Source organism: Aegilops tauschii, chromosome 5 (genome assembly GCF_002575655.3).
Source record: "Aegilops tauschii subsp. strangulata cultivar AL8/78 chromosome 5, Aet v6.0, whole genome shotgun sequence".
NCBI lineage: Eukaryota > Viridiplantae > Streptophyta > Magnoliopsida > Poales > Poaceae > Aegilops > Aegilops tauschii.
The window spans coordinates 417,168,546-417,183,411 of NC_053039.3; the positions used below are offsets into that span (position 1 = coordinate 417,168,546).

Genomic DNA, 14,866 nt, shown 5'->3' on the forward strand with positions numbered 1-14,866 from the left:
TTTTAGTCGAAGACTCAAGAGTTGGTATTTTTCATCCTTTGCGTTGGTTGAAGACTTGGAATCGGTCACATGTAGAGGGGTTGAAGATTCAAACTACAATCTTGAGTACATTAAAGGTTGAAGCTCACATATTCGAAGGGACAACTAGATATTCCAGCTTTATGAACCTGACTTAAGTCACACTAGTATTTACTCATATATGCACACCTCCTATAAAAACACCTCGATTGTTCACATGGTTTTGTGCTAGCAAAAATACCTAACGACCTTTTATAAAAGGGAAAACAAAAATACCTAATGACCTATTATACCCATAATTGGCCTAATAAGTAGGTATTAAACTTGGGGCAATCGCAGACGAGAACGAAATACTAGAAGTGTTGTATATTTTTGTCACTAATTTGTGTGCACTCGCGTCACAAAATTGAGGTGCAACTGCACTGTCACAAAATTTCCAAATAACAATCTTGATAGAAATCCACACCACATTTAGATATATTAAAACTGAGCACCCTCCCAGCCCTCTCAGACCATCAGCATTTCAGCCGTTAGATCTTGAGTCAAAATCGTTTCTGGCCATTGGATGGTTGTTTTATCCCACGTTCTCTCGCTAAGTGGGCTAAATGTCCTAAAGGGCAGCTACTCCGGTGGCAATTTCTGAGCACTCTGGTTGATTGGGCCTAGCTGCCCCACAAAGCCCACAAAGAAATTTACACATCGAAGAAAAGGGCGAGCGACTACTCTCGAGAAACCTAGGTACGCCGCCGCCGCCGCTATCGTCCACGCTATCCCTCCCGTCACGCGCCCTCACGCCACCTCGCCGGCGGCCTCCGCCCCTCCTATCCTCTCCCCCAAAGTTGCCGACCTCGTCTCCCACCCTCTCCTCCTCACCTCATCAGAAGATAAGAGAAGAGAAGAGGGAGATCGACCAGGTCAGGCGCAGGCCATGGCGGCGGCCAGATCCGCCACGGCCGCAACGACCTCGCCAAGGATCAGGATATTTGCCGCCACAGAGATCACGACCAGCGACCAATCTGTCCTGCGTCACCTTCACCGACGTCGCGGCTCATAGGCGACGCGACAATGAACCAGGCCGCCACGAATCCCGTCGACACTGTCTTCTGTGAGAACTGCCAACTGACTGTCACCTGCTAATTTTCCTTTTTTTGTTTAGGGGCAGTCTTTTTTTGCATGGTAAGGGCAGGCCTTCTGTTAGTTAATCAAGTTTCTCAGGTTCATGTGTTTGTGTAACGGCGTTTTGTGCTTGTGTTGCATATATATTTATCAAAGTAGTATCGACAATATAGACATGCCCAGAGCCTTACATCCCTGCCATCCCTTACATTCTTCAGTTGTCAAATGCCCAACCAGCTATTCAGATTCCTGCATCTTTTTTTCCAGTTTTTTTTCATATTGATCTATGTATTATGGTGAATCCTTCAATCCAAGATTCCATAAGACGATATAGAAGTTTGGGATTAATTGAAGTACAAATATGTATGAGCTGTTGGATGGAGGGTTGGCCAGAATTCCTCTAGCAGTCAGCACAGGAGAGCCAGGACGGTGGCGGTGGAGCCTCCGGCGTCAGGGCACCGCTGCCGTCGTTCCCGCTCCATAGATCACCAACTGGATTCATTGACCGCTGCCTGGATGAAAGCAAGGGAACCCAACCCATCCAGATTCGTCTGATGTGTTCAAGAAATCATCAGTGTTGTCATACATGACAGGCTGATTAACAGGGTCAGTGGATACACACCCATCTTGTTAAAAGTAAAATAATATTCTGTTGGTACATGTTTGTGTATATGATTAGAGATAAAAAATCTGAGTTGTGATGCCTGTGCATTAGTATGGCTCAGGAGTTTTAGCTGGTGGTTTTCAAGATCAATAAGACGGAGTGTTTGTTCGCTGATCCAGTAAGTCCACAATGCACGTGTGTACAAGAATTTTCTGTCTGTATTATTGTACAATGAAAATGTCTTTCTGTTTTTTTCATTCTAATGTAATTACTATGTAGTCACTCCCACTCTTGTTTTTGGCATATTACTGGGACCCTGGAGATATAAAACACACTGTTTACCATACTGTAGGAACCATAAGCAATATATTGCAAAGACATCTTCCTAATTGTAGAATCGTGCACGCTTTTTGGGCACACACGTACATATATCATAATATGTAATACTAACAAACAGATGATTTAACAAGCCAGATCTACTTGAGCAAATGTACCCGGCACTTTCTTGGGACATTTAATTGCCCATAGAATCGCCCCAGCTTTGATAGTTGGGACTGGAAGGACATTATCTGTCTTGTTAAAAGTCTTGATTGTATATACTAAGAGCATAGGACTCCACATGCTAACGATTTCTTATGAAAAACAATCTTCACAAAAACTGATCCCTACCTACGTCGACTCACATCAAAACCATTGGCATTCAGTTACCTCTTATATACAACCTCCACCTGGGCCTAGGACTGATTACTTAGGCCAGTATTATTTATCCTTTTATTAGATAAATAAATATGTGTGCATAGGTGAATCATTGATGTGGGAATGATGTTGATACTTGGTACACAATATGATCTCTCTTAATACGATAGTGCATTTCCCTCGACATTTTCCCTGTTTTTACTGGTCTTTGATCTTTTTTTACACAAAATAGAATGGAATTATTGGATTTGAAGAAATTTCCCTTGCGCCTCCTGGCAAGAAAATTGACTGAACGTTCAGAAAAGAATCATGGCATTTGCATGGATAGTTTAACTTTAAATATGGCAGTAGATTAAAAAAATCTACTATAAAAATGACACAAAATAGAAAAGTCTGCACCATACAGTGGCACTTAAAGCCTGCATCTCCCATATGATAATTTGTAGTATGAATTTATGCTTAGAGTGATTAGATGGACCTAGAAGAAATGTATAGCCACTGGCACATTTTTGTAGAAGGTTATAAAATTGGAAACAAACTGTAGCGCCTGCTTTACTGTTATCTTCCATTTAAACTATAGCTTTTTGATCTTGCCATCTTTACATGTTGTTTAACATCCTATGCAGCTTGACTTTGATTCAAAGTGCACGAACCTGAATGCAGGCATCATTTTGACTGGAAAGCCTTTCTTTTTTCATTCTTTGAGATCAGTAAACATCATCATGTAATTCAATGCCTGGATGGTTTTGGGCAGCTTTATAATTTAGTAAACAATATTAGCACCTCACTTAATTGAAATTTTGTGTGTGTTTCTTGTGCTCACCTTGCAAGCCCTTAAAAACAAGATGACAAAGAATTTGGTATACATTTCGTAATTAAATGTCTGTCTTATATTGCAATTTATATTATCATCAATGATTGTTTGATGAATAAAATTTCTGTCTTATATTATCAATGATTGTTTGATGAATTTATATTACCTTTTCTACTCCCTCCGTTTCAGTTTACAAGTCCTGCGCGTATACCTAGGTTGCCAATTTTATCACCCTAATATAAACTATATAACACAAAAATTATACCGTTTGAAAATAGAACATCTGAAGTTTATATTGGTATATTTTTTGTAGTATATGACTTGTATTAGGTTGGTCAAATTGACGACCTAGAGGTACGTGCACGTCCTGTAAACTGAGAGGGAGGGAGTAACATAGTAAAGCTATGTTTAGAAGTATCCACTAATTAATTTGTGAGGAGATAAAAAATATGCTTACTCAATGTCATAAATATCGAATGAACCTGTACAATAATCAGTTGGGTACCTTATGTTAGTTTGAGGGGTTCATAATTTGTACAGTGTTAATTTTCAGTTGAACTATGTATTGTTCTTCCATGTATTTGTATGCAGTGTTGTCCCACCCTATGTTAATTGATAATATTTGACAATAATTGTTATGTATTTTTCATTGTGTATATGTACAGTTTGGATATTGTACCATTTAATTTTTATATATAATTTCAATAGAGTTTTCTTACAAATATTTATATTATTCTTTTATCAAAATGGATTAGTGTGCAAATAGATTCTATGACTGAAGTTGCATCTATAGATATATGTGTCACTATGTCATCCTCCTACTTTGTTTATCATGAAAGTACTACTCTCTCTGATCCATATTAATTTACGCAGGTTTAAATATATTTTAAACCAATGTCAATTAATTTGGATAGGAGGGACTATCAATTTTTGTTGAACCGTATGTATTATTAAAATCCAAATCATTTTATTGATAAAATGGACGGGCGCAGCAACGCACACCATCGATGATCTAGTACAACAATAAAATGATGAGTCAACCTTTGGAAGGTAAAGTAGCTAGACAAGTTACCAGCGCAATTAGATTTCTCTAGGAGTTTGGTTCAAAGTTATGATGACTACTTGTGGTTCTAGCCACCTAAAATTTGTAGTGGAGACCACATCCTTCAGAGTTTCACTTATTCATATCAACTTCAATAAATATCATGTGCAACCTTTAAATGAATAATTGAAATTGTGGATGTTCCTGGAGGGCCTCAACCCACTCATGCCAATGACTCACATAAAGAGCCAATGGATAATTATAAGTGACAAAGAGCAACCGAAGAAAAAATAACCTGTGGTGAAAAGTTGCCGGTTCGTGAATGGGGTCAACGTACTCTCAGCGGTGACAAGCGTGGAGCCGTTAGGAAAATGAACCGGTAGAAGAAGTGGTGATGAAAGAACATGTAGGTTGTGATGATATGTTGCCAGATCCTGATCACTGCTAGGCATAGAGGCCGAGCCAAAATGCTAGCCTTAAAAATCACCCTCTATGGAAGAACATGGGCACGCAAGCTCAAAGTCTGTCATATGTTGCCTGTGTATTTTCACTGAACCTACCATAGTAACATTTTCTACATTAGATTGCGTAGTATAGCTTAATTAGAAAATAGATATAGTTCCCTTTCTATTCTAAACAAAGGAGTTAGTTCCCTCTCTTCTGTTCTCTGGAGATACATTGTGCTCGAACCTTCTTTTTTTGTGAAAAGGACCCCAAAACTATATTAGAATTAAGCAATGATACAACGCAACCCAAAAAAGCAGGAAATTACAACCAGATCCCTGAGTAACCGATCCAGCATCGTCACCTACAAGAGATGAGGGCGCGCCGCCGCTCCCTTTGGAGCCAGCGAAACCCTTGGTTGTGTGTGCGGATTGTTGACGGCGGGAAGTCTCCACCTTCAATCCAAAGGACCAGCACGCTGGAGAAGAGCCAAACCAGTACTGCGTCACCACTTGTGTCGGATAAACGCCGGCGAGAGCACATAGAACCAGAGACCATCAATCACTCTTGAACATACAACGAAGCCAGCCATCGACGAATGCTAGCAGGCCGCTGCACCACCCCCAACACCTCCATGGTAAGCACAAAGTAGCACTCACCATGGCGAAGACGAGATCGGGGAACACAATCTCCACGATGCCGGGGTCACCTCCAACACAACGCCCGCACTAGAAGAACACCACACCAACGCCCACACCCACAGATCCGTCGCCGCCATCACCGAGAACACCGATGAGAGGGAGCACAGATCGAGGAGACCTTATAGGCTCAAGCGCCACCGCCGCTCCCAGCCACACACATCCACACCCCATATACATACCAGACGCACAGATCCGAGGTTCCCCCACCCTTCCGCCGCCGGAGAAGGGGACGGGAACCCACGGCGGTGCTGGGGAATTGGGTTGGAACTTAAATCGCCTTCCTGACGAGCGGTTACCTTTCCTTCGAACGAAACTGATTGCTCCAACCTTCTTTTCTAGCCCCCCCCCCCCCCCCCACACACACACACAAAACCAAACCAAAACCTCTTGCCTAGCTATTGCGTCGTTGCTTTATTTTTCTGGTAAGGTAGTTTGCTCTTGCCGTTGTGTTGTGTTCAGATAGTTTCCACTTTCCTAATCTTCAACAAGATAGCAGATATGCGTTACTAAAGAACAATGAATCATGAAACCAAAAGAAAAAAATGAAAAGAAAAGGCAAACTACGAATGCTTCGAGGTATCGTACACCGTTTCTTTACAAACGCACACCAACCATTAGTGCGTGCCTTTTGTGGTGGCATACCGTTTCTCCATTATGTACACAGGTGGGGGATGACGAATTGGAGTGAACTCTTGCCTTTTTAAGCCCCCAAAAACTGAAATTCAAATTTCGTACCTCCTCCGCCGCGCCGCTCCTGGAACCCACGGCCCCGCTGGACTGGAACCAATCCGGTCCGGCCAGACCGGCTAGACCAGTCCGACCCGACCCCAGAGGCAGGCACGTGCCGCGCTGAACCAGCAACGGCCCCGATCCAGTAATCGATCCGCGGGGCCCGCACGTCGGTCCCCTCCGTCCCGTGCCAACCCTCCCCCGCCGTCACGGTCACGCGCAGCTCGGCCCCGACGCCACCGTACTTCTTCCTCCCCAAATCCGCCACGCTCCCCTGACCGAACCCCACACCAGACAGCCGCTCGCCCGCCCGCCCGGAGCTCCCCTCCCCTCCCCTCCCGCCCGCCCGCCCGGAGCTCCTCCTCCTCCTCCGCCTCCCGCCGCCGCGCCTCGCCGCCCCGCCCCGCCCTCCGCTCCAGGTAAATCTCCGCGCCTCCGCGCTCCCTCGCGCCGATTCGACGTCGCCACGCCCTGCTCTCTCGCTTGCTCGCCCGGGGCTCGCCGTCCGCGTCGCCGCTCGTCGTGGGGCGCGGCAGTGGGCGGGGCCGCTCCCGCCGGTGTCCTCTCATCTCTCCCCCGCGTGCGTTGTTGTTGTTGCCTAGTTCGGCGGGTTTTTCGCTTGGGGCTGGCTGGCTGGGTTCGGTGGGCCGCGCGCCGTCCCCGGTGGCCTCTCCGCTCGCCTGGATCTGGCTCCGTTCGGATCCGCTCGGGAATTTCCATTTCCGCGCCCCCTCCGTCCGCGTGGCGAGGGTGGCGTGGGGTTCACGGCGGGAGGGACGGTAGAGTCATGTGTTTCGTGGTCATGAGATGTTCACCTTCCTTTAGGGGAACGCAATGTGCGCTCGAATTTCAGGCGCAACGAGTTTCCAAGTGCTCGCGCGTTTGAGCCCTATGTAAAGCTGGGCAATTGGTGCTCTCAGATAGAGTCGTGTGCTCTTCTCGCTTGCGTGTTGTTGTCGTGCTTGGCATACCGATGCTTCCAAATTCCGATGAATAATGAGTACTGTTTGTGTAACTCGTGATCTTTGCCTGATGTCAAAGTGTACTAATTCTGTTGTGTCTTCTGTGCGCTGCTACAGTCAACCTGATGGGGTGGGAGAAAAACGAGAAACATCTCCTCAGCCTTAGTCTCCAAAGCCTACAATCTTTGTGCAAGGAGTATAACCTTCCTGCAAACAAGACCCACCCTCAGCTAGCTCGCTTGCTGGCCATTTATCTCGAGGTGAGTTTCAGTATACACCATCTGCTTCAACTTTGAGTACATGTATGTATTTTAAGGCGAAGATGTTACCTAGTGTTATTGTCAGTTGTTTTCTTGCTTTGCAAGGGTGAAATAAATTGACTACTGATGTGCACCATCTTTCTTTTTCCAGAATGAAAAAAACAATTCAGGACCTGAAAAGGAAAATTTGACTGTTCCTACTTCTACACAGGCTTCTCCTGCTACCTCTCCTGCCATGTTACCAAATACCAAAGAAGCATCCAAATGTATGTGTAGAAACTTCTTTATTAGTTTGGCAGATGGCAATGTTTACTGGCGGAGACACTCAGGGACATGTGGATGTTAGTATATCTGACAAAACCTAATTGACTGCAGGTGAGCAAGATAACCACAAAAGAGGCCCATATAGTGACAGAGATGATGATGATGTTAGGCCACCATTAAAGCATAAAAAAGTGTCTAGAAAACAAGCAGATAGAAAATTGAAAAGTGTAAGTAATTGTTACCTCTGTCAATTTTATGTTGTTACAATACATCATTTTCTCTGATTCAACCTAATGTTTATCCTTGCAATGCAATGCAATACAACTAGGATTCCGATTGTCTAACTGAGTACTGGATGCATGCTTTTTAACATTTTGTAATCCAGGCAATTTCATACTTAAGTATAAATCAATTTCATTTGTTCAAATTCAACATATTGAGTAATCTAGGCATTTCTTGGCATGTGCTCTGTAAACTGAATTTTATCTAGTCAAATCATACTATTCAATTTTTCGGTATCAGGCTATCAGCTTGTCCGATTTCATGGCCAAGAGAAATGTGCGGGTTAGATTATTTAGTTTTCTTGTGTAACGAATAGAGTCATATATTTCCCAGTTCTCTTCACTTGATACCTGAAACTATTTCTGTGCCTTAGATGAGATTGGCCTTGAATCAGAAATATATTATTTTATTTCGTCTTGATAGTACAATACTCTTGACATGCACTGCACTAGGGTGAAAGGAGGTTCCACCCAACTTCTATAATTTGCCAGAGTCATCCAAGATTTGAATTCCTTGGACATTTCGTGCTAGTTGGCCCATTCCTATAAAAGATAGGATGAATCTTCTCACTCATGAAAATGTGAAATATAGTTTCACTTGTTTCTTACCGCCTAGCCCCAACACTTATTTTGGAACAGATGGAGTAAAAACTACGATTATTCTTTGAAATGAACAAGGTGGATATTAACAGCTGTAAAATTTACACGTGTACATACTACCTAGATAACGATCTGTTGCTGAATTGTGCTTGGATTTGAATTCAAGTACTGGATTGTTACTACAAATAGCTGTAGTGGTGTTTTGTCCAGTAAGCTGCAAATCTAGGACCATAATATTTTTATATGAAACCTATCTTCTGCAGCATGCTTTTTCAAAAAATAGGATACTCTTTTGGATTTACCAATTATCATCATCGTTTTTGTTAGTTGATTTTTGTCTTAGGTTTAAGATGGTGTTTCTCTGTGATCTGTGTACTCATAATGCCTGTCAAAGTTTCTGTTTGTATACAGTGCATATCATTTCTTCATTTGTTTCTGTATCTTGAACCAGGACTCTGGTACCAGAACGAGTCTTCCTCCGATTTCTAGTAACAATGGCAAAGGAGACTGCTTTAATTCATGTTCTGGACAAGGGATTGCTCATAATGTGAAACAAACTGCTGATGGTATTGCAACGTGCTCAACAGCCCCAAAGCTTAATGGAAATCATGTTTCAGTTGCTCCTGTGAATGACACAATTTCTTTCGTAGCAAGTCATCCTGGTCCTAATGGTGTGGCATCAAAGCCTCCCAGCCATATGAAAGTTGGTACAAATGGCATAGATAAGGGCAGTGGCTTGTCTAATGAGAACTCGGCAAATGTAAAATCTCCTTTTAAACTTTTTCTGATGGATGAAGATGGAATTGATCTATTTGTTGATCTTAATTCCACTCCAGGAGATTGGGTTGGCAGCTTCAAGGGTGGAGTGAACCTCCCTCCAATCACACATAACTCTGAAACTGATATGTTCACCAATTCTATTAGCAGCCTTAGGAATAAGAATGATCAGAACACAATGTCGCCACCAGATAATATCATTATAGATATACAAGATAAGGGACCTGAGAGCATTGCTGCTTGCACCAGTTCATCACTAGGTTCAACTGATGGTGAGAATTATCGCTCCAAATCCAATCCACGTGATACCAATTCTATTAACTTGAGGTCATCTGCATCCACATTGCCTGGTACTGCTGTTGAAATTTCTGTATCTCAGGAGGGACCTCCAGTGGTACATTCTTCATGTTTAACATCTGATGTTCAGAACAACGTGTCACTTGATATGGTGGCTGGTGCTTTGGGTAGCAATGTGCTTCCTCAAGAATCTGCTGATGTCTCCATGTTGCCTGGAAGAAGCCATGCACCCCTGACCGATGATTCCATACAACCAACTAATGAAAGCACATTTAGTCCTGGTAAAACCAAAGCTTGTGTCAAGAATGGCTGCACTCAGAATGTTTTGGAGGCTCATACTGACAAAGCCGTGTCATCTTCCCCAGGGCATGTGGTTATAAGTGATACTGACAAAAACTCTCGTCCACCATCTGTGGGCAAACAGGAAATGTTAGATGTTACTTCAGGGGATCAGCGTACCCGCAACAGTGATACAAATGGACTCCTAATGGAAAACGTACCAACAGCAGCAGTGGCTATGGAAGAAGATAATGGTCATGGTGGCAGCTTGTCAGTTCGTCAACTAGCCAATCATGCGGTAATTGCACTACCTGCCGCAAATGCCCAGTCAGATGCTAGTTCTGCAGATCGCGGCGTTGCTGGAAACTTCGACCTCACAGATCCAACACGATCATCTGTTGCTTCGGTAATTTCGTTGTACTTCAATGCTAGCTAGAAAATTAACTATGCCTAATACCAAATATAGAAATATGCATGATGATGATTGTGATATGTGCATCTTAATTACTCATGTCCTATCTTATTGCTTAATTTTACATTCTAAGTTTTCTGGAATCTTGAATTTTTTGATAATTTAATTAATAAAAAGTTTAATCTTACAAGATATATGACCTCATGATCTCGAACTTCCCAAAATGAGGATCTAAAGGTCCTTCTCACCCTACATAAGATGTACATAAATCTTTTTTTAACTGATTTATTTTAGTAGGAGCCTCTACTACTGTTTTCAGTCAATTGTTTTTCCAAAATGAGTGGTCCCAAAAGCACTTTGGTAATGTTTATTTTCAGGAAGAAATATTTACAAACTAGGAAATCCGTATTTAATGACCTTCTGACGTGCATGATACATTGTCCCTGTCTTCTCTTGGCTTGGATCCTTTTTCTCTATCTTTTATGTTTAACTTTCCTTTGTGTACAAACACAGAATTTGCCTATATGGCTGGGCAAGCAAGCACTTCATTGAATTGCCGTGTCCTGTTGAATTAAATCATGTTTTTCCTGCATCATTTTGTTTGGGCCACAGAACTCAAGAACTCTCTTTTCATTTTCTAGCTGAAAGGTAGTACTATTAACCTTCTTCCCTGCAGCTTCGATAACTGTAATTGTTGCTAGACCACACTGTTCACATCGTTCACGTCAACGTTGGCCCTTTTGACCCAACACGTTGGTAATATCCCCACATGCGCATGCAGATGACTGGCATGGAAATCAAGAAGCATATACATATTATGTTTTCCCTGCCTGCATCAATGTTCTCTTTGCTCTAAAAGAACTCAAGAACTCTAAACACTGTTCATTTTCTATTTGAAAGGTCATATCAACTTTTTGCCATGCCATTCCAATCTTGAAGGTGGTCCTCAACTTTGACATACCGTGGATTAATTTTATGACAAGAACCTTGTCAAATTCCTCATAGTAGAGGGCGGATGCAAAAGCGCCATCGCTTAGGCACATCATGCGAGCTGGGAATAATGAATTGCTAGTTCGCCACATCCGTCATGGGCCTAGTGGACCAACATGTTTATGAACCCACTTACAGGGTTCTTGCTGTCATCTTAACCTTCTCAATCTCCATGACCATCAAATGCCGTCCCTTATTGGTACTTTAGGCAAGTTCCATGCAAACTTGCATGGCTCCAACTGCCTTTTGTAGGGTTTGTATCCGATATGTGAACTCTTGATTTGTCAGTTCATCACATTCAAAATAGTTTAATATTTTCTCGATACAAAATGAAGTATTGATGCAAAAATATCCAATAGGACTCGAAAATAGTAACATAATATTGACATTCTTGTGCCATTCATAAATAACTTTCTAATTTGACCAAGGAAACTTTCTAGGTAGAATACCAATATTAATGACCTTCTATACTAGGAATGACCTGTTATTGTAGCGAAGATTGTTCTTTCTTTTTTCTTGGGTTTTCTATATGGCCAAGTAAGCACTCCGTTAAGGTGTCGTGTTTCTGTGGTTGAGCTGTATCATCTAAGGCCTACTAGTGATACATCTTCCCTGCACAAATTTTCCTATTCATTTGTTACAATGAATTGGTGCCTACATCCCCTTTTCAAACAACTTTCAAGATGGCGTCTTCTATTTGTAGTCATCCATGCAACGGTTTCAACTAGTCATAGTGTCAACTCTCACTAAACTAGTAGATGCATGGCTGACTTATTTTACTGGTTTATACTTTGTAGTAAAAGGGGAAGAAAGAAGGAAAGCTTGCCCGTATCATTCTGGCCTAACTGTGGCCAACTCCACATGCCCAAATCTTAGCTCTGCAACTGCAAACCTATCTATTTGGTAATTGATATTTGGGTAACCTCATTAACTGGCATCTTTGGTATTCACTACCAGTGCCTTCATATAGCATGGCTTGGTGAATCTAGTGTTTTCTTTTTCTACAGGGATTAGCGAAATGATCACTTAAAAGAAATAGTGTAATGCGTTGTAAAATCATTTTCGTTTACTATGTTTTCTTTGAAATTTCATTTCCATTTGTGTGTTTAGTATACAAAGTTATTAGTTGTATCTCTGTGTGCCTGTGTATCTGGAAGCTGCTTCATTGCTTGCTTTCGTTTGTCGTTTTTTTGGTTGATTTATTTTATTTTATCCTCTTGTGCAGGACAATGCTGTTACACCCCTGGCCACGAATCATGGTGCAAAGTATGTTCTTTGTAAACATAGTTAGCACCTCTGTTTTTAAAGTAGTTCCTTACTTACATAAACCTTATATTTTGCAGGACAGGTAATAGTCATGATTCTGCAGACAAAGAAAAACCGTGTGATCCTGAGGAGTTGCAGGGTGTGGCTACAAGAAATATACTATGTAGGTTAAGAAGTGCTGCTGCTAAGCAGACCAAGCCCTCTACAGTACCCAGACGGTCATCAAGGCTTGTCCCAAAGGTTAGCACAGTAGTGGTTTCTGCTGTTGAAGTTGGTACTCAATACCACAACCTGATAGTGATTACTGATTAGTGAAAGAGCTGTTAATCATCAATACCATAGCACAACCTGACACTCCCTCCGTCCCGTAATATAAGAGTATTTTTGACACTACACTAGTGTAAAAAATACTCTTATATTATGGGACGGAGGGAGTAGAAAAATTGCCATGATCGTGCATAAGCTGATTAACAGATTGAGCACAAACATTATGTGTTAAGAGGGCCCTGCAGTTATATTTTGGTTGCCTTTTGCTCCTTCATTTTTGTGTGTTTAAAAATCAATACAACTGACATGCTTTACTTCTTCCACGTGCAGTGATTGCTAAAAATGACAGGGATGAGATCCACCGCCAAGAATGATGCATAGCTTAACTGCCGTCGTAGTCGATTTCCAACAGGGAATACCTTTCTCTAGACTCCAACCTTCACAGTTCTCGTTGATTCATCTTGCTAGCAACTGAGTAGCTTTTTTGCATACTTCTGTCAACAGCTCAATGCCACCAAATGTTTTTTGCCGTTCTTCTCTGTTATACAGCATCTGTTATACTTCACACAGTGCCGAGCTCCGCATACACCAACCATTGTACAAACATATCATGATTGTTAGGAAATTTTTGAACCTGCAGTATGTCACATTGTTTTCCAGATGGGCAATAGATGCCGTCGTACTGTACTGTAATATATGGCTGGTTGTGATTTGTGTGCTGTGATAGAATTGCTATCCATGCAGGAGCCAGCTCGCTGCTTATATATTTCCTGTTTGGCCAGTCATCATAACGCATGATTGCCTGCCATCTGTGGCAGTGTTCCCAGTCATTGATGTTGCAAGGTTTGGTTGGTGAAAACTGTAACTGAATATATTTCTTCCCATTTTGGGGCCTGAGATCTGCCTGGTTTCTCGCGCCTGAGAGGTGATGCATCTGCAAATTCTGGGTCTGATCATGTTTTGTTTGGTTTACTTGCTTCGCTGGTACAAACCCCATGCTTTTGAAAGATGGGATGAGGTAGCGTAGAATTATTTGGGATACAAACTTCTCTGCTGGTAAAGATTGCCAAGGCTCTGATGCCATGCCAGCGTGCTTGGCAGAGAGTGAATGGTCTCACCTAGGTCGACGACTAATCTAATCATAGTTTGTTCGACTTTCTGTAAACCCCATTTTCTATTAGAAATGTTTTTGTTGTGGGTTAAGGCTCTCTTTGGATTATTGTTTGTCTTTTAAGTACACCCGTAAAAAAAATTACAGATCTCTGCCTGTTGGTTTTGTTTCCGGCCGAAAATCACTATGTCTGGTAAAATACACTTGTAAATTTAATACTTCTGTACTAGGTTAGATGGTTGCCAAGCGCGGCCTAAATGTGACTATAAATCGAAAAGCGAAGGAAAACATACCTGATGAACAAGTACCTGGGATGTCCTCTCACTCGGCGTATTTTGGCCTCCGGGGATGACAATCTGTTTGTGTCCTCACTTGGCGTATGTCGTCCTTCGGTGACTTCTTCGTGTTCTCCTACTCCCATTTTTTGTTTTCCGAAGATGATTACTGCTCATACAAATTTTCGGCGAGAATAGGGTTTAATTTGAATGGTGGGTGGTGGTGGATCTAGTGCGGAGATGGGTAATGAGTTTGGAAGGCGTTAGGAGGTGGTGCACAGAGGGGAGACAAGGTTATATGTTGGGGTTATATACAAGGGCTCACACCCATTGACCAATGAACAATTTCACGAAAGGCAAGGGCAATAGCTGGAGAGAACGAGCTTTTATGTAGAGTAGCAAAATTGTCATGATTTTTTTTTTACTTTTTTTGGATGTCTCCCAAGGACGTGATTTTGTTTACTTTTGTGAGAAGTAGGATATGAACTTTGACGTGGCCCATGGTCCAAAATGTAAAAGGACACATACTTGTTTATCCTTTACTAGAAAATTGTGTTCTCTAGGGTTTTCACTGTCTAATGAATGTAGGATATCCTTAACAACTACTCCCTCCGTCCCATAATTTAAGACGTTTTTTGACAAAACACCAGTGTTAAAAAAC

At 42.1% G+C, this 14,866-nt stretch overlaps 1 protein-coding gene and 1 long non-coding RNA gene across 3 annotated transcripts; both read left to right on the plus strand.

The window, feature by feature from the left end:
• Nucleotides 1-675: 675 nt before the first annotated feature.
• LOC109769189 (uncharacterized) lies at nucleotides 676-3,974 on the plus strand. The gene is made up of 2 exons (XR_005757747.2): nucleotides 676-1,916; nucleotides 3,061-3,974. It is a non-coding gene; the product is annotated as an uncharacterized lncRNA (long non-coding RNA).
• A 2,417-nt stretch (nucleotides 3,975-6,391) lies between these two features.
• LOC109769188 (uncharacterized) lies at nucleotides 6,392-13,531 on the plus strand. Of its 2 annotated transcripts, XR_005757749.3 has the most exons (9): nucleotides 6,409-6,583; nucleotides 7,244-7,386; nucleotides 7,538-7,652; nucleotides 7,762-7,877; nucleotides 8,983-10,290; nucleotides 12,084-12,189; nucleotides 12,512-12,552; nucleotides 12,630-12,792; nucleotides 13,150-13,531. XR_005757749.3 is itself a non-coding variant. In XM_020327936.4 (8 exons), the coding sequence occupies exons 2-8, from the start codon at nucleotides 7,252-7,254 to the stop codon at nucleotides 13,150-13,152; spliced, it is 1,881 nt and encodes a 626-aa protein (XP_020183525.1). In that variant the 5' UTR covers nucleotides 6,392-6,583; nucleotides 7,244-7,251; the 3' UTR covers nucleotides 13,153-13,531. The 2 variants fall into 2 exon arrangements, 1 of the variants encoding a protein (XP_020183525.1); XM_020327936.4 differs by lacking the exon at nucleotides 12,084-12,189 and having other exon boundaries at nucleotides 6,392-6,583.
• Nucleotides 13,532-14,866: the final 1,335 nt, after the last annotated feature.